General features: G+C 40.9%; 1 protein-coding gene across 1 annotated transcript in view; it reads left to right on the top strand.

The window, feature by feature from the left end:
- The window catches only part of RHOBTB3 (Rho related BTB domain containing 3), a 70,578-nt gene that overhangs the window by 36,067 nt on the left and 11,338 nt on the right, over nucleotides 1-23,173 (top strand). Inside the window, exons 7-10 of the mRNA XM_008050950.2 lie at nucleotides 847-959; nucleotides 6,503-6,623; nucleotides 17,022-17,195; nucleotides 20,270-20,436. Coding sequence (XP_008049141.2) covers nucleotides 847-959; nucleotides 6,503-6,623; nucleotides 17,022-17,195; nucleotides 20,270-20,436 — 575 coding nt within the window. The remainder of the gene's footprint in view (nucleotides 1-846; nucleotides 960-6,502; nucleotides 6,624-17,021; nucleotides 17,196-20,269; nucleotides 20,437-23,173) is intronic.

Genomic DNA, 23,173 nt, shown 5'->3' on the forward strand with positions numbered 1-23,173 from the left:
TCTTGGAATGTTCTATCAGTCTTGTGCTTTTGAAAACGGACCAGCATTGAGTCATAGGGTTGATTTGATGAAGAAAAGGCCACCAGGCAGCAGGGAGACTGGATAGAAGGCTGCTGTAGGCCGAGAGAGAGGAGTGCTTGGAGAAAAGGTCAACTTTTGCTGACCACAGAACAGGAATTTTGTGAGAACCAGAGGAATCAAAGAGACGGAATCAAAGTGAGCCTAGGAAGAGAAAATTCTGAAGCTGGGTTGGGGTGAAGACAAGGAAGTGTAAGTGAGGTTACCTTGCTCCAACGCCACGGTCATGTAACTCATCAGGAAATTATGCCACTCCCTTCATTTGTTGAGTTGGCTCTCAGACATCCCCATCTGACCTTGACAATGCACAAGACCTTCCAAATGTATTCTGTTTCTGCTGCATATTCCTCAATCTGATGGTAGCCACTGCTTGCCCAGATGAATAGGATTTAATTCAACCTTGGGAAAGGTCATGTCTACCTTCTTACCAAGGGCAAGTAAATAATCTAGGTGCTGGACCATTTGTCATGGAAGCTTATATTGTGACCCTTGCTGTTGTCACTAGCCGGCCACTATTACAGAGGTGGCAGCTGTCCAGGGAGGAAAACTTCAGGTTTTGAGGAATAATTTAGGAAAAGGCAAACTAATTTTTTTTTTTATATTAGCGCTGTTTAAATGTTTTTGTGTAATTATAAGGATATATATTTGGCAAAGAAAATTAAAAGAAAATACTAAAAAAGGGAATGTTGCTATTTATTAAGAGATTTATATTTCTTACCTCCTGCTTCAATAGTTGGAAACACCCAGCATGTGCTAATTTGTTTACAGGTGCTTTTCAGTGGGAAGAATTGGAAGAAGATATCAGGAAGAAGTTGAAAGATTCTGGGGATGTTTCAAATGTAATAGAGAAGGTTAAATGCATTTTAAAAACACCAGGAAAGGTAAATTAATTTGTTGTACGTTACTTTCCTTTGACTCTCTGAATTATAACTCAGCATGCTATAATGAATGTAATATTGAGTCATTAGAAGAGTCAAAAAACATATAAGTGTAATGCTTTCCTTAAGTATATATTTTTTTGCCATGTGTTTTAAACATAAACATAGGTTATTTCTCACTGTCTTAGATTTTAATTAATGTAAGAATTAAAATATGTGAGTCATGTCTTTAAAATGCTTATTTGTGAATTCCGTCTTCTGAAACACTCCCCTGGAGCTCTGGGAATACACGATCTATGTCAAGAGTAGGACCATTAAATTTGTCCAGCTCTAGTAAAGGTTATTAGAGGCAGTGTTTTCTAACTCCTCATGATTTAAGTCCCAAGTAGTTGTGGAGACAAAGGCAGTTTCTGCATGTGCCTTTTCAAGAGTTCTGAGAAATCTGCTCAACCAGGTGGACAGTTAAGGATTATATCATCGATTATAGGTTCAAAAATACAAATTAGCTTCAGGTTATACAAATACATACTTTGAGGCTGAGTGTGGTGGCTCACACCTATAATCCCAGCACTTTGGGAGGCTGAAGTGAGGATTGTTTGAGCCCAGGAATTTGAGACTAACATGGGCAACATAGTCAGACTTCGAACCCTACAAAAAAAAAATTAATTGGCACATACCTGTAGTCCCAGTTACTCAGGAAGCTGAGGCAGAAGCATCACCTGAGTCCAGGAGTTTGAGGCTGTGGTGAGCTGTGATTATGCCACTGCATTCCAGACTGGGTGACAGAATGAGATGCCCAACTAAAAATAAATAAATAAATAAATACAGACTCAGTATATGGCCATAAACTTATGTACATTAAAATTCCAGTAACTGCCAGGCACAGTGGCTCAAACCTGTAATCCCAGCACTTTGGGAGGCCAAGGTGAGAGGATTGCCTTAACCCATGGGTTCGAGACCAGCCTGAGCAACTTGGCGAGACCTCATCTCTACAAAAAAATTTAAAAATTAGCCAGGTGTGGTAGTGCACACCTGTAGTTCCAGCTACTTGGAAAGCTGAGGTGGAAGGATCACCTGAGCCCAGCGGGTCGATGCTGGGGTGGCTGTGAGCGTGCTACTGATCTCCAGCCTGGGCAATGGAGTGAGACTTCAAACTCAAAAAACAAAAACAAAAAAACTTAGAGAGTCTGTAAGGGCTTAACAATAAATTTGTTAAATTTTAAGACATTATACTAATCTAGCAAGTGTATTCTTATTTCAGAATCTGTGATAATCAAATTGACTGCAATAGATAAAAAAGTAAGTTGTGTATAATGCCTAACAGATTATAGTTCATATTAAATGTAAGAAAAACATGGTTACTCCTTTAAATTTTTGTTTGTTTGTTTGTTTGTTTTTGAGTTGGAGTCTCACTGTCACCCAGACTGGAGTGCAGTGGCCGCTCCCAGCCACCACAGCCTCCATCTGCTGGGCTCCGGCGATCCTTCCGCCTCAGCCTTCCAAGTAGCTGGAACTACAGGCGCACAATATCACGCCTGGCTAATGTTTTTGATTTATTGTAGAGATGAGGTCTCTCCTGCCCAGGCGGGTCTTGAACCCGTGGGCTCAGGCAATTCACTCACCTCAGCCTTCCAAAGGTGCGAGATTACAGGCTGAGCCACCGAGCCCGGCTTAATTTTTTTAAATCAATCACTTTGTCAGTTCTACAACCTAAAAATGTAAGACAGTACTAGCTTCTAATGAAGATTCCTGACTGTTCAAAAATTGAGAAAACAGTCTTTTTCAAAAAAGCAAAGTAACGTGGAATTAAGGGGCAAGATGTTTTGTTTCAGGAATACGCTGAAGCAGGTATACAGAAGCTTTCCAGTTTCTCAGGTGTGTATGGCCAGATGGCAGCTCTCGCAGTCTAATTCAGCTCTAAATAAACCTTCTGTCAAAATGTGCACAGATGCCTGCATTCTCATTTTCAAAATAGTTCCTCTAGTTTTCTAGATGAACTTGTTTATGGACTAGTGAACGTGTATATTGTGGACATATGTGTTCTCTCCAAATTTCTGCCCTCTTTTTTTTTTTTTTTTCAAATTCAAAGCAAAGGTGATGAGGGAATCTGTGTACAGATTTGTTTTTTTCTCTCTCTCTGTGCATATATCTACGTGTACATATGTACACCTGTGTGCACATATATATGTGTATTTGTGTACACACATATACTTTCATACATAAGATACATCTATAAAATATTCACAGTATACACGTTTACAACCTTTACATGACAGATAAGGACAGAAGGGTTGCTGTTTGTTTTGACCCTGCACCTCTCCTTGGGTCTGATTTTGAACATACTTCTTGAAGTACTGAAAATGAAATTAATTCTTCCTGGGGCAGGAGAGGCGGGGGCTATACTGTCCCATTATATTGTACTAAATGCCTGCCTTTGCACAGCAGGAGAGAAGAATTCTTCCACCCTGTTATCCTGTGCTTTCCCAGAGTCAGGGACTGTTCATTCACTGAGCACAGCGCAGGGATGTAACACAGAATTGAGGTTGGGGAAATGTAGATGAAAGTTGTGAGTCTGCCACAAATTTTCTCTGTGGCTTTGAGCAAGTCAGGGCGTCTTGGGAAATGAGGGATAAATTGGATGACTTCTAAAGCCCCTGCTAGCTCTCTAGTACTGTGATGCTTCCGACAGTATCCCTCCTTTATGTGTGGCAGTCACTGGAATCCTATACCCCAGTTCCTTCATTGTTTATTATGGGATGTTGTGTATAGCAGGGTTGTCCAAACTTTTGGCTTCTCTGTTACTCAAATAAAGAAGCATTGTCTTGTACAGCAACATAAATTATATAATACCATTACTGTATATACATAATAAGACTTCTTTTTTTTTTTAATTATACAGTTTAGAAAAATGAGAATACTCTAAGACCAGCAGGAAATTTGACCTGTTTTTGTAAAAATAATCTATCAATGTCTGGTTTGATGGAAGTGGTCACAATTCTTTGTAAGTTCTCAAGGTGCTTGTCAGAAATGTTTGTTCAAATTTTACTTTTCATGTACTTAGTTGAAAACAGCTGCTCACAAATGTGTGCACTGCCAAAAAGCGTTATCATGAAGAAGGTGTGATTGTGAACTTCAAAAATGGAAACTATACATGGGGTCACAAAGAAAATAAATGCAAAAAAACACGTGATGTTAAAAGATTTTGTGGGGCCACATTACTGGCTGTCCCGGGCCATGGGTTGTACATACCTGGTGTATAGGATCTGAGAATGTACTTTATAGGACCAGGATTTGTGTGATCCTATTTTACCTCTCTGTCTTGCTCATTGGCGCCATTCTGGAGTGGGTTTTCTTCTTCCTGGTGAGGAAAGATAGTATCATCCCCCCCCAACCAAAGATTAATCCATAGTCAATTAATCCAGAGTGGGGAGTAGATGTCATTTATTCTTTTATTGCCAAAGTTGCTTGCTTGATTATTTCCTAGGGATAAAGCTTTCTGAGTTCCATAACTAACCAGGCAGAGTCATTTGTGTTCTCCCATTCCAACCAAGGCTGAAGTTCTAAGATTCAGCAGGGGTAGGGGGTAAAGCCATCAGGAATGAGTAAAATAAAATATTTCAATAAAAATCATAACTAATTCATTCCAAATGAGATAATAGACTTTAGGTGAGATTGCACTCCTAGTGAATCCCTGTATTTAAAATGACTTCTCGGCCGGTCATGGTGGCTTATGCCTATAATACCACCACACTGGGAGGCCAAGGCAGGAGGATTGCTTGAATCAGGAGTTCGAGACTGACCTAGGCAGCATAGCGAGTTCTCGTCTCTACAACAAAAATTTAAAAGAAAAAAAAAGTTGGGTGTGGTGGCGCTTGCCTGTAGTCTCAGCTACTTGGGAGACTGAGGCAGAAGGATTATCTGAGCCCTGGAGTGCAAGGCTCCATGAGCTGTGATCATGCCACTACACTCCAGCCTGGGTGACAGACTGAGAGATTCTGTCTTAAAAAAATAAAATGAGCCAGGCTCAGTAGCTCAGCCTGTAATCCCAACACTTTGGGAGGCCGAAGCGAGTGGATTGTCTGAGCCCGCGGGTTCAAGACCAATCCAGGCAACTTGGTGAGCCCTCGTCTCTATGATAAAAAATTAGCAGGGTGTGGTAGTGCATGCCTGTAGTTCAGGCTACTTGGAAAGCTGAAGCGGAAGCATCGCCGGAGCCCAGCAGGTTGACGCTGGGGTGGTCATGAGTGTGCCACTGCACTCCAGCCTGGGTGATAGAGCAAGACTCTAACTCAAAAAAATAAAAAGTAAAATGGAATAAGATAAAATAAATCTTCTTACTTCATCTTTTGAGTAACTCGACCTGAAAATGTTGTCCAGGCTTGTTTTGTTTATACAGTGTAAATAGAATACATTTTTAAAAAGAAAATAAATGGGTGAAAGATGAGGGAAGAGAGGCTGGCTATTGACTTCTAGGGCTGGAACAAGGGTATGCCTGAAAAGATCATAGAAAGGATAAACAAAGCACCAGAGCCCGAGTCAGACAGAGATACTGCTCTGGAGGCTACCAGAGCCTCCAGAGCACGGGTGTTTTCACGGAGGAGGTTCTCTGGCATTCAAGAACAGAGGTCCAGGCAACTCCTAGATTCTAGTAGTCTGTGCTGGATAGGAAGGACAGTCAGAATTATAAGATTGGAAATTAAGACAAACCAATTTATCACTCTCAGGTTTTTTTATTTTGTTTTTGTTTTTTTGAGTTGGGGATCTCACTGTGTCACCCAGGCTGGAGTGCAGTGACACCATCATAGCTCACCTCATTCTCGACCTCCAGGGCTCAAAGAATACTGCCTTAGCCTTCCAAGTAGCTGAGATTACAAATGCATGCCACCACGCCTGACTAATTTTTCTATTTTTATTTTTTATAGAGATGTGGTCTTGCTGTGTTGCCCCAGGCTGGTCTTGGAACTCCTGGGCTCAACAATCCTCCTGCCTTGACCTCCCAAAATGCTGGAAGGATTACAGGCATGGACCATGGCACCCAGTCAACCTCAGGAATTTTTTTTAATGTTCATTGCTTTAGGAGAAAATGTCAAGCTAGTAAGCGAAGGACATGGTGTGATCAGGGAAAACTGTATTTTTCTTACTTACAAATTAAATTTTGTCTGTGTACTTTCTTAATAAACAAATTAGGTTGTACGTATAAAAAAATCTTCGTTGGCATTTATATGAGGTTGGGTTGTGGTTGTCTGTTTCCCAGCAAATACTCCCAGGGACTCAGAACTTTACAGTTTGGCTGCAACGTGGAGTGTTCAGTTAGGCAATCTGATTTCTGCTGTGAATGCCTAGGAGAGTAGTGTTGCTCGTTGACAGGTAGCAGGTGTGTTTCCTGAGGGTAAGTTCTCTTGGAAGCTATGATCAGAGATGTCCCACAGAGTAGATACTCGTGACTTCTTCAGAAATTTAGCACAGTTGTTCAGATTCTCAACTCAGCATACATATTATAAAAGTGTATTAAGCAACCTTTCCCTTGTATTTATTTTTCCTTACAGATTAATTGCCTAAGGAATTGCAAAACCTATCAAGCCAGAAAACCTTTGTGGTTTTACAACACTTCCCTCAAGTTCTTCCTTAATAAACCAATGCTTGCGGATGTTGTCTTTGAAATACAAGGTACAGTTCAACTCTTCCAGAGTTCATTTTGCGTTTTTGTTTCTTGTTTTCTTTCCTCACTTTCTGTCTTAGGTTTGAATGTTTGGTCTGAAGGAATGACTATTCTCTATTTCAGGATGTAGATTAGTGCTATCCGAATTCAACAAAATCTTCTGGGAAAATGAAGTACTTTGTTAAAAGAAGCAAAGAATGTATATTCCCCTTAGTATATTTTTCCCTCAACATATGCTTCATTAAAACTTTCAGGGACCAGCAAAGAATGCAGTGATCTTTAATATTTCATTATGTATTTTTGTTTGTGTATTTTTTTAGCATCCTAGTTTTAAAATCTGAAACTAACCATCTTAAAATTATACTACCTCTAGCTTATTTTATTCAACTTTCTTCCTATTTGAACAAAAGGAATGAACCATTATTATTGCTATTATTATTATCATGAGACAGGGCGTCACTCTGCTACCCAGACTGGAGTGCGGTGGTGCAGCCATGACTCACTATATCCTTGACCTCCTGGGCTCAGGTGATCCTTCTGTCTCAGCCTCCCAAGTAATTGAGACTACAGGCAGATGCCACCACGTCTGGCTAATAGTTGTAACTTTCTGTAGAAGTGAAGTCTCACTATGTTGTCCAGGCTGGTCTCAAACTCCTGGGCTCAAGCGATATTCCTGCCTCTGCCTCCCAAATTGGTGGGATTAGAGGCATGGATCTCCGCGCCCGGCCCATGATCTTTTTATTCAGCTCTCTCACTTTTGATTTGAGCAAAAGAGTTGAGGGCTGTGCCTGGCTCACACCAGGCACACCCAGATTTGCTTCATTTATTCCTCACAGCACTCTGAGAATTGTTAGCACCTGAGCAGCCGAGAACTGCTTCTTATCTCCACAGGGAAGTAATGCCCAATTTTTATAAAGATGAGCTGTTTTAATGCCCATTGTTGATTACTCACTTGAATAATTTTGTTGCTTTAGTAGATGAAAAAGCATAACTTCAGAATGAATTGTCAGACACCTTTAATTATGCAAGAAGGATAGAAGGGCTGTTTTCAAATGAATTAAGTAGAACTTCATTTAGATGGGCTAATTGCTAAGAGGAAGATAGCATTCTAATTTTATGGTAGAAATCAGGTGGCAGCTAACAGTAGTCATTTACTTTGAAATACCATCCCCCAGGAAGATTCACTTTGCTTTTAACTTTGGTCACTTGCCAAGACAGTAAGTTGGAAACTTTCCAAAGAACCTTCTGACAAGCTACTGTCAGCACCGTTTACAGTGTGAGCCCAGGACACTGAAAATGGGACAACAAGGGTGACTTTGGGACATGACTGGGAAAAACACTAACCAGAGGCCACAGACTTTATGTAACTCTTTCATCATTTCAGAGAAACCTAAAACTCACTCTAACTAACTCCCAGTATTATCACACCTTGATTAACTCATTGCCAAAATAAAAATCCAAAGCATACGCCTAAACCAGGCTTTCATAAATTATTCATGATAGGTAGAGCAAGCCTAGCCAGGGATAAGGCCCCTGTTGATTCCAGAATTTTCTCATTAGCTTCTAGAAGAAAAATATCTGTTGATGAAGGCATTTGCTAAAAATGCTTGGCATGTTCTGTCCATACAGAAGAAACATAGGAATAGATAATTCTGTACAAATCATCTAAGAATTTCACATTCCAACAGAAAAGACTATATCCCATGTTTAGAAGATATATTATTGGTAAATAAAAGAGTGCTTCTGTCCTTCTAAAATTAACTTTAAAAAAAAAGTTCAGGCTGGGCTCGGTGACTCAGTCTGTAATCCCAGCACTTTGGGAGGCTGAGGCCAGTAGATTACCTGAGCCTGCGGGTTTGAGCAGCCAGGACAACTTGGCAAGACCTTGTCTCTACAATAAATCAAAAATTAGCCAGGTATGGTAGTGCAAGCCTGTAGTTCTGGCTACTTGGAAGGCTGAGGTGGAAGGGTCACTGGAGCCCAGCAGATTGACACTGGGGTGGCTGTAAGCGTGCCACTGCACTCCAGCCTGGGCAACAGAGTGAGATTCCAGCTCAAAAAAAAAAAAAAATCTAGTTTACAGAGAGGAATAACAGTTTCCTTATTTTGAAAGAAGGTGACCGATGCCACTGGAGATGGCTGGGTGCTCTCTCCCAGATAACTTTTTGGGGGACACTGAGGTCACCTGTATTTTAGGGTTGATTGGACTCATACTGAGCATGCTCTAAGAGATGGGGATAAGGTGGGGCTACCATTCCAGTGACCGTGTGATAAGCTAGGGTGCTGCTTTTCAGAACTGGAAAAGGAATTCTCAATCTGAAGGTTATATGATGAAAGTAGTTTCTAGTGACGTTTCTTCCAGGCCAGGGTGAACTGTGGTGAATAAAAAAAAAGTCTTTTGTAGTAGAATATAGTGCTTGTATTAATCAGATCAAGCATCTCTGACCCTCCTCGATGTTCTGTGGATGCTCTCGATACTGGTTCTGTGGTCGGGGCTAACCAATCTTTATCACTTGTACAGCATTAGATATAAATCAGGTACAGTATAGGCAATTGGGTATTAACTTCCTAGGTGATGGTCATGTTCTAGTACTCTGCCTTTTTTTTTTTTTAACCTAGGTCCCCTTGGTTTGAGTTTTTGATGTTCCCAAACCTCTCAGTAATCTCCTAAGAGCTGGAATCTTGGATTATTCTCCAAATGACTGATCTCATTCTAGTGAGAAGCCATAGTTCCTGGTCTCAGGAGGAAACATACAATTACCGCTAATAAAGAATCTATGTTGTTGCATAACTGTGTCTCCTACAGTCCCCAGAACAGTGACTTGCCTTTAACAAATGGCTCTTGCTAATAAGATGAATGATCCTGAACTTGGGAGTCAACCCTGAAGCTTAAATGCTCTTCAAGAAGACTCTGCATTGTAATGAACAAGGAGAAAGGGCCCAGTCAGTCTTTCTCTACCAAGGATGTAATTATATAGTGCAGTCTGAGAGTAACCTTTCTCAAGTAAATTAAAATGAGTGAGTGGCCCACTGTGGATTAATGAATTAGGGGTTGTCTCTCATTCCCACCTTTTTTCCCTTACGGTGTTATAGCATAGTTACTAAATTTGCTTGTCATTTGCATAGCAGACATTAACACTTGCTTATAATTAGCATAGGAAGCATAGGCACCAAACATTATGTTAATGTAATCCACTAAAAGGTTTTTAAAGGGAATATGCAACACATGAAAATATATACCATAGTAAGAAAAAAAGAGATAAGCCAGGCGCAGTGGCTTACACCTGTTATCTTAGCACTTTGGGAGGCCAAGGGAGGAGGACTGCTTGAGCCCAGGAGATAAGCCTGGTCAACATAGTGGGACCCTTTCTCTACAAAATATAGATTTAAAAAAATTAGCCAGGTGTGGTGGTGCACACTTGTAGTCCCAGCTATTCGGGAGGCTGAGACAGGAGAATCGCCTGAGCCCAGGAGGTTGAGGCTGTGGTGAGCTATGATCATGCCACCGACTCCAGCCTGGGCAACAGATTAAGACCCTAACCAAAAAAATAAAAACAAGTTGAGTGAATTCTTGCTCCTTTTAGGGATTGAAATGTATGCCCCATTCACTGGAACGGGGCATGTTTGAGGTTGCCTCAGTGTGGTCACTCCGGCAGCAGACTTGGCTTACCAGGGCCAGTTCTCTGATGGAATTCTTCCAGAATGTATAGGAGGAAGTAGAAAAACCAGAGGCATTCTAAATGAGGAAAGAAGCAGAGGCCGTGGAGAATCACTGAGCTGCTCCACCTCCCTGGTAACAATTATCTGAATATATTTTCATGAAAAAGATGTATTGTTCTGATTATGAAAGTCATATATGAATGCTTTAGACCCGTGTGCACAGAAGGATCCCATTTATAGAAAGTTGCTTTGTTCTTAAATGTGTAAAAAGGATCTGGAAGGATCTATACTGTATTGTGAATAGTGGTTCTATTTAGAAAATGAGATGGGAGTGATGTGATTAGAAAATATTATAGGTGCTCATATGGAATAATCAGACAGTATGCACTGAAAGTATCATCCATAATCCTATTCCCCAGTGACAATCACTGTTTGATTTTGGCATAATTCCCTCTAGACATTTTTCCTCTGTTTAAAAAAGGTGGATAGGTAATAAATACTATTTATCCAATTGTATACCATTGATTTTTAAACTTGTGTCATAAGCATTTTACATGGTATTTAAAACCTGTTAACATTTTAATATCATTATGTAGTTATATTCTTTTTTTTTACTATAGGCGCAAATGTAGGTATTTTATTCCTACATTTTTATTAGAAATAGCAGCCACATTGAAGATTTAGTGTAATGATTTCACTTTGAAATTAAGATTATGTCTTTGGAATAGATTCTTTGTCAAAGGAAATGAATATCTGTAAGACATTTATGCTATTCCATTGTGTATGTAAATTGTACCAATTTACACTCCCGTTGGCAATATATGAAAGTGCTTTTGTCAACATTAAGTATGCTTATATCTTAATTTTTCTTGCAAATTTGATATGATATTTTAAAGATTTGAATCTAGGATCAAGATGCTCAGATTGTGCAAATCAAAAGCCAAATCTGTTCTGACCCATTGATTCTTTTAGTATTGAGACATCTTATGTTCATTATTATTAATATAATATATATTATAATAGTAGCACTGACTTGGACAGCATCTACTGGAGATGGTCGGTACACATCTCAAGTCTTGAAACAGTGTGGCATTTTGGTATTGGTATTCCAGCAGTTGCCTCGTATTTTGGTATTATTATTCACAGCCCTAGTTACCAAGTGGTGATGGAGCAGAGACTTGCACCTTTCTGACTACTAGGGGAGCACCAGAGAGTGTGCCTCAAACATCTGGCTAGTGCACCTAGAAACTTAGGTTGATTTCAGAACAGTTAGTCATAACTGTTTCTCTATTCAAAGTCAAAAGACATTCTCTTATGTATCCTACTTTATATTCTTGTCATTCTCTGAATATCTATACAGGTTGAGTATTTTTAATCCAAAAATATGAAATGCAAACTGCTCTAAAATCTGAAACTTTTTGAGTGCCGACATGATGCTCAATGATAATACTCATTGGAGCATTTTTAATTTCAGATTTTTGCATTGGGAGTATGGAACTGGTAAGTTATACATATTGCTTAAATATTAACATCTGAAAAAAATCTTGTTCCAAGTGTTTTGGATAAGGGATCCTTGACCTGTACAAGCCATAGAGGTTTACTTTTTAGGCCATGTTATTGCCTCTTAATGTGACAACATTTGGATATATGGTTTTTAATTGTGGTTAAGTTATTAACAGGCAGCTAAATCTTAATGTCACTGTGAAAAATTATTTAATAACTTTTTTTTTTTTTTTTGCTTTAAATAGCTGTTTGGAGTGTGAAAGTATTTCTAGGTTTGTGATTGATTGATAACTTAGATGTTTTAAATCAAAAACAGGGAAGGAAAATATTCTTATATTTTACATTTATATTAAACTTAAGGCAGACCCTCAATAATTTTTCTCAAATCTGAATGATAAAAATTTTTAAGTTAGAGTGAAATTTTTCTCTATACACTTTACCTAAAATATTTATTTGAATTATGCAAGAGCCACACTTTGAAAGATTCATATTTGTGGAATAATTCAAATTTGGAGATAACGTTGGAATTCTAAATGTAAATGTACGTGAAATAATGGAGAAGATAATTTTAAAATTAAATAATTATCCATTTAAATGAAGTGTGTTCGCTTTGTACAATAATAATACCTTTGAAGTCACATGTAATAATTCTGTGGTGTCCTTACTCCAGTTTTAAGCATGAATACTACTCAGTGTCATGAGAAGTTTAAGGAGACCTACATAAGAATAGATTTTTTTTTTTTTTTTGAGTTGGAGTCTTACTCTGTCACCCAGACTGGAGTGCAGTGGCCACTCCCGCCCACTGCAGCCTCAACCTGCTGGGCTCCGGTGATCCTTCCACCTCAGCCTTCCAAGTAGCCAGAATTACAGGCATGCGCTACCATGCCCGGCTGATTTTTTGATTTATTGTGGAGATGAGGTCTCGCTGCCCAGGCGGGTCTCGAACCCGTGGGCTCAGGCAATCCACTCACCTCAGCCTCCCAAAGGCGCAGGATTACAGGCTGAGCCACCGAGCCCAGCGAGAATAGACTTTTGACTGACACGTTGATACACCTTCATGAAGCGACAGTGATGTGGGCTGGAAAGACCTGGTTGGAATCTTTGTTGGGATGGGTATTTCCTACACAGGTTTAGTTATGTGGCTTGACATGACTGGTGCTTTCTTACATCACCTGCAAAGTAGGGCTACTAATTTCTGCCTTGTGGAGTGGCCACGGGATTGAGATAGTCCAGATAAAGGACTAGCCGAGGCCTAGCCTGCCGTCTCCACTCCTGTCCCCCGCGATGGCAGCCAAACTTTCTTTTAAATGTTCCAGGCCATTTCTTCCAACTGGCTGGAGTTGGCATGTGATATAAAATGAAATACTATCTCTGTGATATAGGTGGTCACCAAATACGTATTTTTCCCTACCACTTCCAATTTGTTGTTTGGGTTGGTGAAAACAAAAATGTTACTCTAGCAATTCTAAAATTAGTCTAGGTAAATATTTAGACATGATACAGAAAGACATTTTATTTGCGTGTGTGTCACATGAAGAGCTTTGTAAAAAATTACCTGCCTTTGCTGTTTACTTATGTAGTACACACTCTAAATCTCTCTTGAGCTAGATAGGTATCTTTGTTTTCAGAATGAAGCCAAAAACAGTTCTAAAAATTTCACTTTTGAAACTACAAAGTAGTATGAAGAGTATGTGACAAATGTATTATATGTTAGTGTCATTAAAAACAAAGATTGACCGGGTGCAGTGGCTCACCCCTAGTATCCCAGCATTTTGGGAGGCCGAGGTAAGAGGATTGTCAGAGCCCATGGGTTCGAGACCAGCCTGGGCAACTTATCGAGACCTCATCTCTATAATAAATCAAAAAATTAGCTGGGCATGGTGACTTGTGCGTGTAGTTCCAGCTACTTGGAAGGCTGAGAGGCTGAGGTGAAAGGATTGCCGAAGCCCAGCAGGCTGAGGTTGTGGTGGCCGGGAGGGTGCCACTGCCCTCCAGCGCAGGTGACAGAGTGAGACTCCAACTCAAAAAAAAAAAAAAAGATCTTTGATAATCTGTGTAAAGTGACTAGAAAACTTGAGCTTTTAAATTTTGTTTTATTTTTATAGTTATTCTCCTTAGAGAAAGTTTGTTAAGACTGTAACATCACATACATACTACAAAGAGAAGATTGTTTGGTCTTGACGTGTCAAGAAACCTGAGTCTCTTTTAACTAGAAAATTGATGTCTTCTTTTTCTCTAAGTGATAACTAACCTGTATTTTATTGCCAGTTAGTACATAAACCTTGCATTAATGCTCATTCAGCATATTTTATAGACAACGTTAAAAGATGTAACTATACTGAGGTATTATGTTAGTGTCACCACAGGACAATTGGTAACACCAAAACAGTAGTTTAAAGAAATGAGAAACAAGTTGATGTTTTTTTAGCTGAAAGTAAACGGTTTTCCAAACTAAAATCCAAGCTTGAAATAGGAATGCCTTAAGGTATCAGTTATCCCCTGGTATCCCTGGGAAATTGCTTCCAGAGCCTCTTGCGAATACCAAACTACTCGGTGCTCAAGCCCTTGATATAAAATGTCTTAGTATTTGCATATAACTTATACACATTCTCCTATATACTTTTAATTTTTTTTTTGATAGCATCTCATACTGTCACCCAGGCTGGAGTGAGTGGTGCGATCATAGCTCACTGCAACCTCAAATTCCTGGGCGAGGTGATCCTCCCACCTCAGCCTCCCAAGTAGCTGGATGCCTATTTTTTTATTTTTCATTTTTTTGTAGAGATGAGGTCTCACTGTGTTGCCTAGACTGGTCTCGAACTCCTGGAATAAAGCAGTCTTCAGCCGCAGCCTCCCAAATTGCTGGGGTTACAGAAATGAGCCACCATGTCCAGCCCCCTCCTCTATACTTTAAATAATTTCCAGGTTATTTATAATAACCTATTTATAATAACCTACTAAGTTTATTTATAATACGTAATACAATGTAAGTGTTATGTAAATAGTTGTTACACTGCATTGTTTAGGGAGTAATGATAAAAAGTCTGTATGCATTCAGTACCGATGCAGTTTTTTTTCCAGGTATTTTCATTGGTTGAATCCCTGGATGTGGAACCCACAGATATGGAGAGCTGACTGTATGTTGCTGGTTTCCCAACTCTGCTGTAACCACATTATCGACAGAAAATTTCTGTTAAAATGTCAAGGTTACTTATCAAATTCCACCTCCATCTACTTATCCACTTGGTATTTTTGGTCAGTCTTAAATTCTTCTGCTTAACCCAAATGATAGGCCATCCAGTTTGTTTAAAGTCAAGCTTCTCATTTCTTTTTTAAAATGATTCCCTGTTTATCTTTAAAATTACAAGGCAGATGGCATTACCTGTTGGTATTCTTTGTTAATTGCTGTATACAAATGTACCAGCATGCTCTAATTATGGAAACTGACCCTCCCCAGTAGATGGACACTGTCTCGGTGAGGCAGGATGGTGAGCATACCTGCTGGCAGTGTGAGTTGACCAGGTGGGAGTGCTCCCCAGCACTGCCCCCTGCCCCTGGCTCAGGGCAGGCAATGTCAGATGTTGCTTGTGGATCCCAAGGGATTATTGGCTTTGGAGAAAGCTACTGGGTTTAGGTGTAACTCTTCCTTCCTGAGTCAGGAGATGTTTTGATTGGATTCAGAGGGAACAAAACCCCCAAGAATTATAACTATTTTAAAGAAGAATATATACCCCCGATAAGTATGAGACTTCAGGAATGTTGGGTAAACTCTTGGGCAGAGTAGAGTAGTTTGGCTTGGACAGTTACTTTCTGGAACAAAGTACCTTTGTCATTCACACTGGCTCCAAAGCCAGGGTAGCTTTATCTTTCTCATCTTTTTATCTTCAATACCAAGCACAGCCAGGTGTGGTGGCTCATGCCTGTAATCCCAGCACTTTGGGAGGTCAGAGTGAGAGGGTTACCTGAACCCAGGGATTCAAGATCAGCCTGGACAACATGGTGAGACCCTGTCTCTGCAATAAAATTTTTTTTTTTAGTTGCAGTCTCACTGTGCTGGAGTAGAGTGGCACACTCATGGCCATCACAGCCTCAATCTGCTGGACTCAGGTGATCCTTCCACCTCAGCCTTCTAAGTAACTGGAACCACAGGCATGCACCACCACACCTGGCTGATTTTTTTAGATAAGTTCTCGCCATGTTGCTCAGGCTAGCTGATCTCAAACCCCTGAGTTCAGGCAATCCTCTCACCTCCATCTCTCAAATTGCTGGGATTACAGGCGTGAGCCACTGTGCCTGATTCTACAATAAATTAAACAAACAAAAAAAGTTAGCTAGCCCAGCAAGTTGAGGCTGCGGTGCCACTGCACTCTAGGCTGGGCAACAGACTGACTCCAAACAAAAAACCAAGCACAGTGACTGGCACCTGGTGGGTGCTTGAGAATGATCAGTTGAATGGATCGAGGCTAAACTAAAGGCTGGCAGTGTGGACTTCTGGTTTCCTAAGGTGGCAGTAGTAGTGAGAATGGCTTCACCATGCCAGAGCCCCCAGGCCACTTGTGCCCCCATCTGGTACTGCCTTTGTGTGGTAGCACGGTCGCTGGAGAGCTTAGCTCTTCCTAGAGAGTCAGTTGAGTGTAATGAGCTTCAGCGAGCAGGACAGGCTCTCTTGCTGCCTCAGAAGCAGGCATTGTTCTTGTGGGAAAGAGTGACTCCTGGGGTGGTAGTTAGCTGAGGCCACCCTCTTCCAGACTTTCCTTGGCTCCATAAGAGATTCTTTTGCCATTCCTATGTGATGTGCAGACTGCTTATGGTTTACTTTTTGCTGTTTCCTGTTTCTGATAAGGGGAACCCTGGTCAAGACCATTCTGTGAGTTTGACCCAAGGATAATTGAGGTTATTTTCTTGGGAGGCACATGGGCAAGGATGGTGTTACTATGTTTCATTATAAAAATATGAAGCAAAACACTTTTTCTGTGTTCCTATCTTTAGGAAATGTAAACTAAGTAACAAATGGTGGCCTGACTTGCAAAGTGTTGGTTTCCAAGTCAACTTTTGATCGCTTTATTGTTCAGTTTAAAACGAAGCCATCTTTGGATTCGTAGTGGCTATCAACTCTAAAATTTGGTTTCTGCATATCGACCTATCTGTGCCCAGCGCAATAGTCTAATTAGGAGGAAAACTACTGGAGTAATAACACTGCAAGTTTATCTTTTTTGTCTCTGTTTCCCTTTTGAACCGTTTAGGTACGACGGTGCCAGCTCACAGAGCCATCCTAGTGGCCCGTTGTGAAGTGATGGCAGCCATGTTTAATGGTAACTACATGGAAGCCAAGAGTGTCCTGATTCCAGTGTACGGAGTTTCCAAAGAGACTTTCTTGTCATTTCTGGAATACCTCTACACAGACTCCTGTTGCCCAGGTAAGCAGCATAAATGCTAGATAGTATCTCACGATTCTTTCCTTGTCACACACTTTGATAAATTGCTTTCTATGAATACTGTTTTCATTGAGGATTTGATAAAATCTGATAGAGTTGACATCATGGAATGTGCTAAGCAGCTGGAGGTGGTGTTGGGACAACTATGACTTTTCAGCCAGTTTAAGTGGAAGTGCAGTGGTTGGGTGCCTCGTGTGTGTCGCGGACTGCGGCACAAGTTCCCATGTTCAGCCAGCACCCGCAATGTGAAGTTTGCCGTAGGTACTTGGAAATGGAGGTGTCTTATGGTTCTCAGAGGCTACTCTAATTCTAGAGTCTAGGGCAAAGAGCTCCTGAGGCACTATCTCTTCCTCAGGGAGAGGGTTGAGCAGCTGCTTTATGGCTCTGATTGCTGATGGAGATACTCTTAAGAATTTCGATATACTAAGACTTTTTTGGTCTTCTTTCTGGCCCAGAGGATGTGGGACTTTTCAAAGGCCTCCTTCTGACTTCTGAAGTCAGACTCTCCTACAGCTGACTTCTCTGGAAACTTTTCCTAAGATGTTTTCAGTGCCCAGTGGACTGTGGGATTTATTTCCAAATTCACTGACCATGGACTACCTTTGACAAAGAACCCTCCATGTATGGCAGCCGCAGGTTGGAATCGATCTTGCAGCTTTGCTCTGGCTGGAGGCACCTTGGAGAAAGCCAGATTCTTTCAGCAGGCCTGGAGCCTTGGGATGCTGGCATGGAGGCCCCTTTTGAGTAGTCTTCAGCCTTTGGCCACCAGGTGGCTCCTGCCACGACACAACTAGAATAAACCCTTGGAGAACCTGGCCAGGCACCATCGCAAATATATGTCACACCGTACATACCCACCTTCAGGTTCCCCGCTTTACTTTTCAGACTGGTACAATTTCTTATGTTTGTTATTCAAATAAGTTTTAAACAAGTTGTGAGCTCTTTAGTGAAAGATTTTAGAAGTTCCAAAAAAGAAAATTCTTTTTTAATTTTATTTTTTGAGTTGGAGTCTACTCTGTAACCCAGGCTGGAGTACAGTGTCACACTCACGACCACAGCAGCCCCGAGGTGCTGGGCTCAGGTGATCCTTCCACCTCAGCCTTCCAAGTAGTTGGAACTACAGACATGTGCTTCCATGCCTGGCTAATTTTTTTATTTATTGTAAAGATGCAGTCGCACCATGTTGCCCTGGCTGGTCTCGAACCCATGGGCTCAGGCAATCCTTTTGCCTCTGCCTCCCAAAGTGCTGGGATTAGAGGTGTGAGCCACCACACCCGGCGAAAGTTCCTTTTTTAAATTGAATTAAGTCTGGTCTTGCAGCTGACTGTAGACTATGCTGGAGCAAGTTACAGTCATGACTGTCAGTGTTAAACACTGTCAGTGTTATCATTTTTGCCTAATTAAAATGAAGGTGTTAGTTCTTATTGGAAATAAGGATGATTGTTTACTCTTTCATTATTGGCAATTTGTATATTAAATTAAAAACTTGATGAGGTTTGGAATAATAGGAAAATTTTGTTTTTCAATCATCCTCTCACTAGATGAATTGAAGCTGCTAATTTTAAGTCTTATCTTGCTAATTAAAAAAAAAATTATCGGGCGCAGTGGCTCATACTTATAATCCCAGCACTTTGGGAGGTTAAGGTAAGAGAGTTGCCTAAGCCCCAGGGTTGGAGACCAACTGGGCAACTTGGTGAAACCTAGTCTCTACAATACTTGTAAGGGTGAGGCGTAAGGGTAGCCTGAGCCCAGCAGGTCGAGGCCGTGGTGGTCATGATTCGTGCTACTACACTCCAGCCTGGGTGACAGAGTAAGACTACAACTTAAAAAAAAGAAAAGAAAGAAAAAAGTTGCTCAGGAAACCAATTATAACTATAAGACAAAGTGATTTTTTTTAAATCGGTAAAAAGTTAGTAGTGGGGGAGCAAGTTAAGTCAGATACCAGAATTTATGCACCGGGAAGATGGCAGAAAGGTAAATTTATGTCATTATGTTAAATGTTTACTTTACACAGTGTTCTTGGTTCTATAGCTACAAAAGAATGTAAGAAACTGAAACTTAAGGAGAGATAAAAAAGAGAATTACTTGAAAAATCAGATTTATAGGGGAAAGTACTTAAAAAACAATAAGCAAGGCAGAGCACACTGGCTCATGCCTTAATCCCAGCACTTTGGGAGGTTAAACCCAGGAGTTCAAGACCAGCCTGGGCAACATAGCGAGACCTTGTCTCTACAAAAAAAAAAAAAAATTAGTGGGGCACACCTGTAGTCCCAGGTGTAGACTGGTGGCATACCTTAGATCCAGCTGTTCAGGAAGCTGAGGTGAAAGGATTGCCTGAGCCCAGGAGGTCAAGGCTGCAGTGAGCCGTGATTATGCCACTACATTTCAGCCTGGGCGACAGAGTGAGACCCTGACTCAAAAACAAATAAACAAAAGCTGGGTGGCCAAGGGCAGGGGAAAGGGGGAATTATTGTTTAATGGGAACAGTTTCAGTTTGGGGAAAAAGAAGAAAGTTCTCAAGATGGATGATGATGATGGTTGTACAACAGTGTGAGTGTACTTCATGCCACTGAATCATATACTTAAAAATGGTTAAAATGGTGAATTTTGTTTTTTTAATCACAATTAAAAAACACCAGCCTGGAGACTCACACCAAGTAAAAAAAAAAAAAAATTAAGGATTTAATTTAGCTGACAGAAAGATTTGCCTGTTAGTCCCGGAACTGACTGTTCAGGGTAATTATAGAATCACCTTCTCTTGAGAATTAAAAAGAGTAGCCTCCCTTCTGAGCACGTATGCTAACATAGTGGAGTTCTGTGGTATAACGCTGAGTGTGCAGGCCTCAACGGATTCCTTTTAACATGGGGTCACAGTGCAGAATGCTGACTCCCCCGGCTTTTCCTGGGCATTCTACTCTACACTGGGTGATATGGTCAGCACGTTTTTTGTTTATTTATTTATTTATTTATTTTTGTATGTGAGTGTGCGAGTTTTCCAGGTCATTAAAGAAATGATCTTTATTGCCCATTTTCTCTTATTTCCCTTCTCTCACCAGCTGGCATTTTCCAGGCCATGTGTCTCCTGATCTGTGCTGAGATGTACCAAGTTTCCAGATTGCAGCACATCTGCGAGCTGTTCATCATCACCCAGCTACAGAGCATGCCGAGCCGGGAGCTGGCATCCATGAACCTCGACATCGTTGACCTGCTCAAGAAGGCCAAGGTAATGGGCCCCGTGTGTCTGGTTGTCTGATTTTTTAATGAAATACTATACAGGTTATACTATTTTAAAATGTCTGTTTTTAAAGGTATATTACTTGTCTTCGTTTGGAAATTTGGCTAAAGGAGGCTCCAGTGCCTTCTAGCACTTTCTGCAGCTCGGTGACTTTGAAGCACTAGGGTTTGTGTGCAGTCCATTTACAAGGAGGTAACTTTGATGGATATAGAATTTTTTGCAACTAAATAGTGGGCCTTAGCAGAGTCATTTGGCAGTGATGCTGTCCTGTGCCACATAGGAATTATAAGAAATAGAATTTATATTGAATTTTCCCAAAAGATCACATCTTAGGATTTCTAAAAGGAAAACAACAGGTTTGGCCCATACATACTGACAGAGATAGTTAAGTTAAACTCATTTATTTCTTGATTTTTTTTTTCATTCACTTCATGAGTGTGTTTTGAAGTTCCAGTTGTATGTAGTACATATGGGTGTGCATCATTAATCCCTGGAAAATGCCTTTGGTTGGTATGTCTCACTGTGTTTGGAATCTAGATAGAAAAAGCGTTTGAGGTTGAGACACACTACACAGTATACACCAGGCTTCTGCTGGGCCTTGAAGCTCAAGGCTGTTTTGTTTTGAAGAATTGTATTGCTTCTCATCCTAGGGAGCAGAGGGGATTACACAATTAAGCAAACTGTGAGCAACTGCAGTTACAAAAACCCTAGGTTATGAATCCAGGTCTGTAAATAAACTAGAACTAGAACTGCTGTGTTGATTTCTGTCTGCTTCCCGAAGCCCCAGATAGGGTCCCAGTTAAAAATCTACCATCTACTTCCCACTCTATTTATTTATTTATTTATTTATTTTCCTGGCTCAGCAATCCTTCCACCTCAGCCTCTCAAGTAGCTGGAATTACAGGCATGCGCTACCATGGCCAGCTAATTTTTAATTTTTTTTTGTAGAGACAAGATCTTGCTATGTTGCCCCGGTTGGTCTCGAACTCCTAGCCTCAAGCTATCCTCCCACCTCAGCCACCCAAAGTGCTAGAATTACAGGTGTGAGCCACCGTGCCTGGCCTCCCACTCTGTTTTATTCCTAGGAGCAGAACTTACTCAGGTGGGTCATCCCAGCCTTGGCTATTCTGCCATTCCATCCACAGTCTGGGGCAATTTGGGGGTTTGTGGCTGTCATGGCACAGTGCTGGTGTATACTCAACTTTAAGTAAGCCTGACGCTCTAGGTCTTTTTCACAGGAATGTATTTGATCCATCACTCCAGACTGTTGGGACTTCTTAAAATATGACCCAGCATACAATATATTATCTATCCTTATAAACTTTGACATCGGAGTTAAAAAAGCACTTTACCCAAGTTGTTAAAATGGAGCCACCCTGGGCCCGGTAACTCACACCCGTAATTCTAGCACTTTGGGAGGAAGAGGTGAGAGGATCGCCTGAGTCCAGGGGTTCGAGACCAGCTTTGGCGACTTGGTGAGACCTAGTCTCTATAATACATCAGAAAATTAGCCAAGTGTGTTGGCGCACACCAGTAGTTCTAGTTACTTGGAAGGCTGAGGCAGAAGGATTGCCTGAGCCCAGCAGTTCGAGGCTGTGGTAGCCATGAGCTTATGCAACAGAGTGAGACTCCAACTCAAAAGAAAAAAATGGAGCCACATCCTGGGCAAAGGTCAGATCTCTGGCAGCTAGAAGTGACTCCAGGCTACAATGAACTCAATCAACACTTCTTTTTCTGAGCACAGAAGAGAATTCATTTAAAGCATCTAGGTCTTCTCTTATTTTCTCTTCCATTATTTTGGACTTCAGTTCTCTCATTATCATGTGTTATGATCACTTGTATTTAATATTAGGTACAAAAACAATTTTAAAAGTGGAGAAACCCTGACCCTTCTTTGTAATATATTTACATTGAGCTTAGGATAAATAAATAGCTCCCCTCCAATTTTAGTTTTAAAATTCTTTTTCATTGCTTCCAGCATTTTCACAACCTCCACTCATTTTGGATGTATCATTTTCATACTGTTCGAACAAGTCTGTTAGGCTTTTTAAAAATAAATAAACAGTCGGGCTGGGTGGCCCAGCCTGTAATCCCAGCACTTTGGAGGCCGAGATGAGTGAATTACCTGAGCCCGTGGATTCAAGAACAGCCCGGGCAACTTGGCGAGACCTCATCTCTACCATAAATCAAAAAATTAACCAGGCGTGGTAGTGCGTGCCTGTAGTTCCAGCTCCCTTGGAAGGCTGAGGTAGTGAGCCCAACAAGTCAGGCTGCAGTGGCTGTGAGCGTGCCACTGCACTCCAGCCTGGGCGACAGAGTGAGACTCCAACTCCAACTTAAAAAAAAAAAAAGAAAGAAAAAGAAAAAGAAAGTACCTAGGAGCAGTGATGTCTTGCTAAATGTTTAACAATCAACTCTTAAAAAAAAACAAACCAAAAAAAACCTGGATTTGTAGTGTTCATTGATATCTTCTTTTTGTTTTTTTTTGAGTTAGAGTCTTACTCTGTCGTCCAAACTGGAGTGCAGTGGCACAGTCCTGGCCACCGCAGCCTCGATCTTCTGGGCTCCAGCGATCCTTCTGCCTTAGCCTTCCAAGTAGCTGGAACTGCAGGTGCGCGCTACCATGCCCGGCTAATTTTTTGTTTTGTTTTTTTTTGAGTTGGAGTCTCACTTTATTGCCCAGACTGGAGTGCAGTGGCCGCTCCTGGCCACTGCAGCCTCGACC

The sequence above is a fragment of the Carlito syrichta genome, unplaced genomic scaffold (assembly GCF_000164805.1).
Source record: "Carlito syrichta isolate Samal-C Ts95f unplaced genomic scaffold, Tarsius_syrichta-2.0.1 Scaffold6706, whole genome shotgun sequence".
Classification (NCBI taxonomy): Eukaryota; Metazoa; Chordata; class Mammalia; order Primates; family Tarsiidae; genus Carlito; species Carlito syrichta.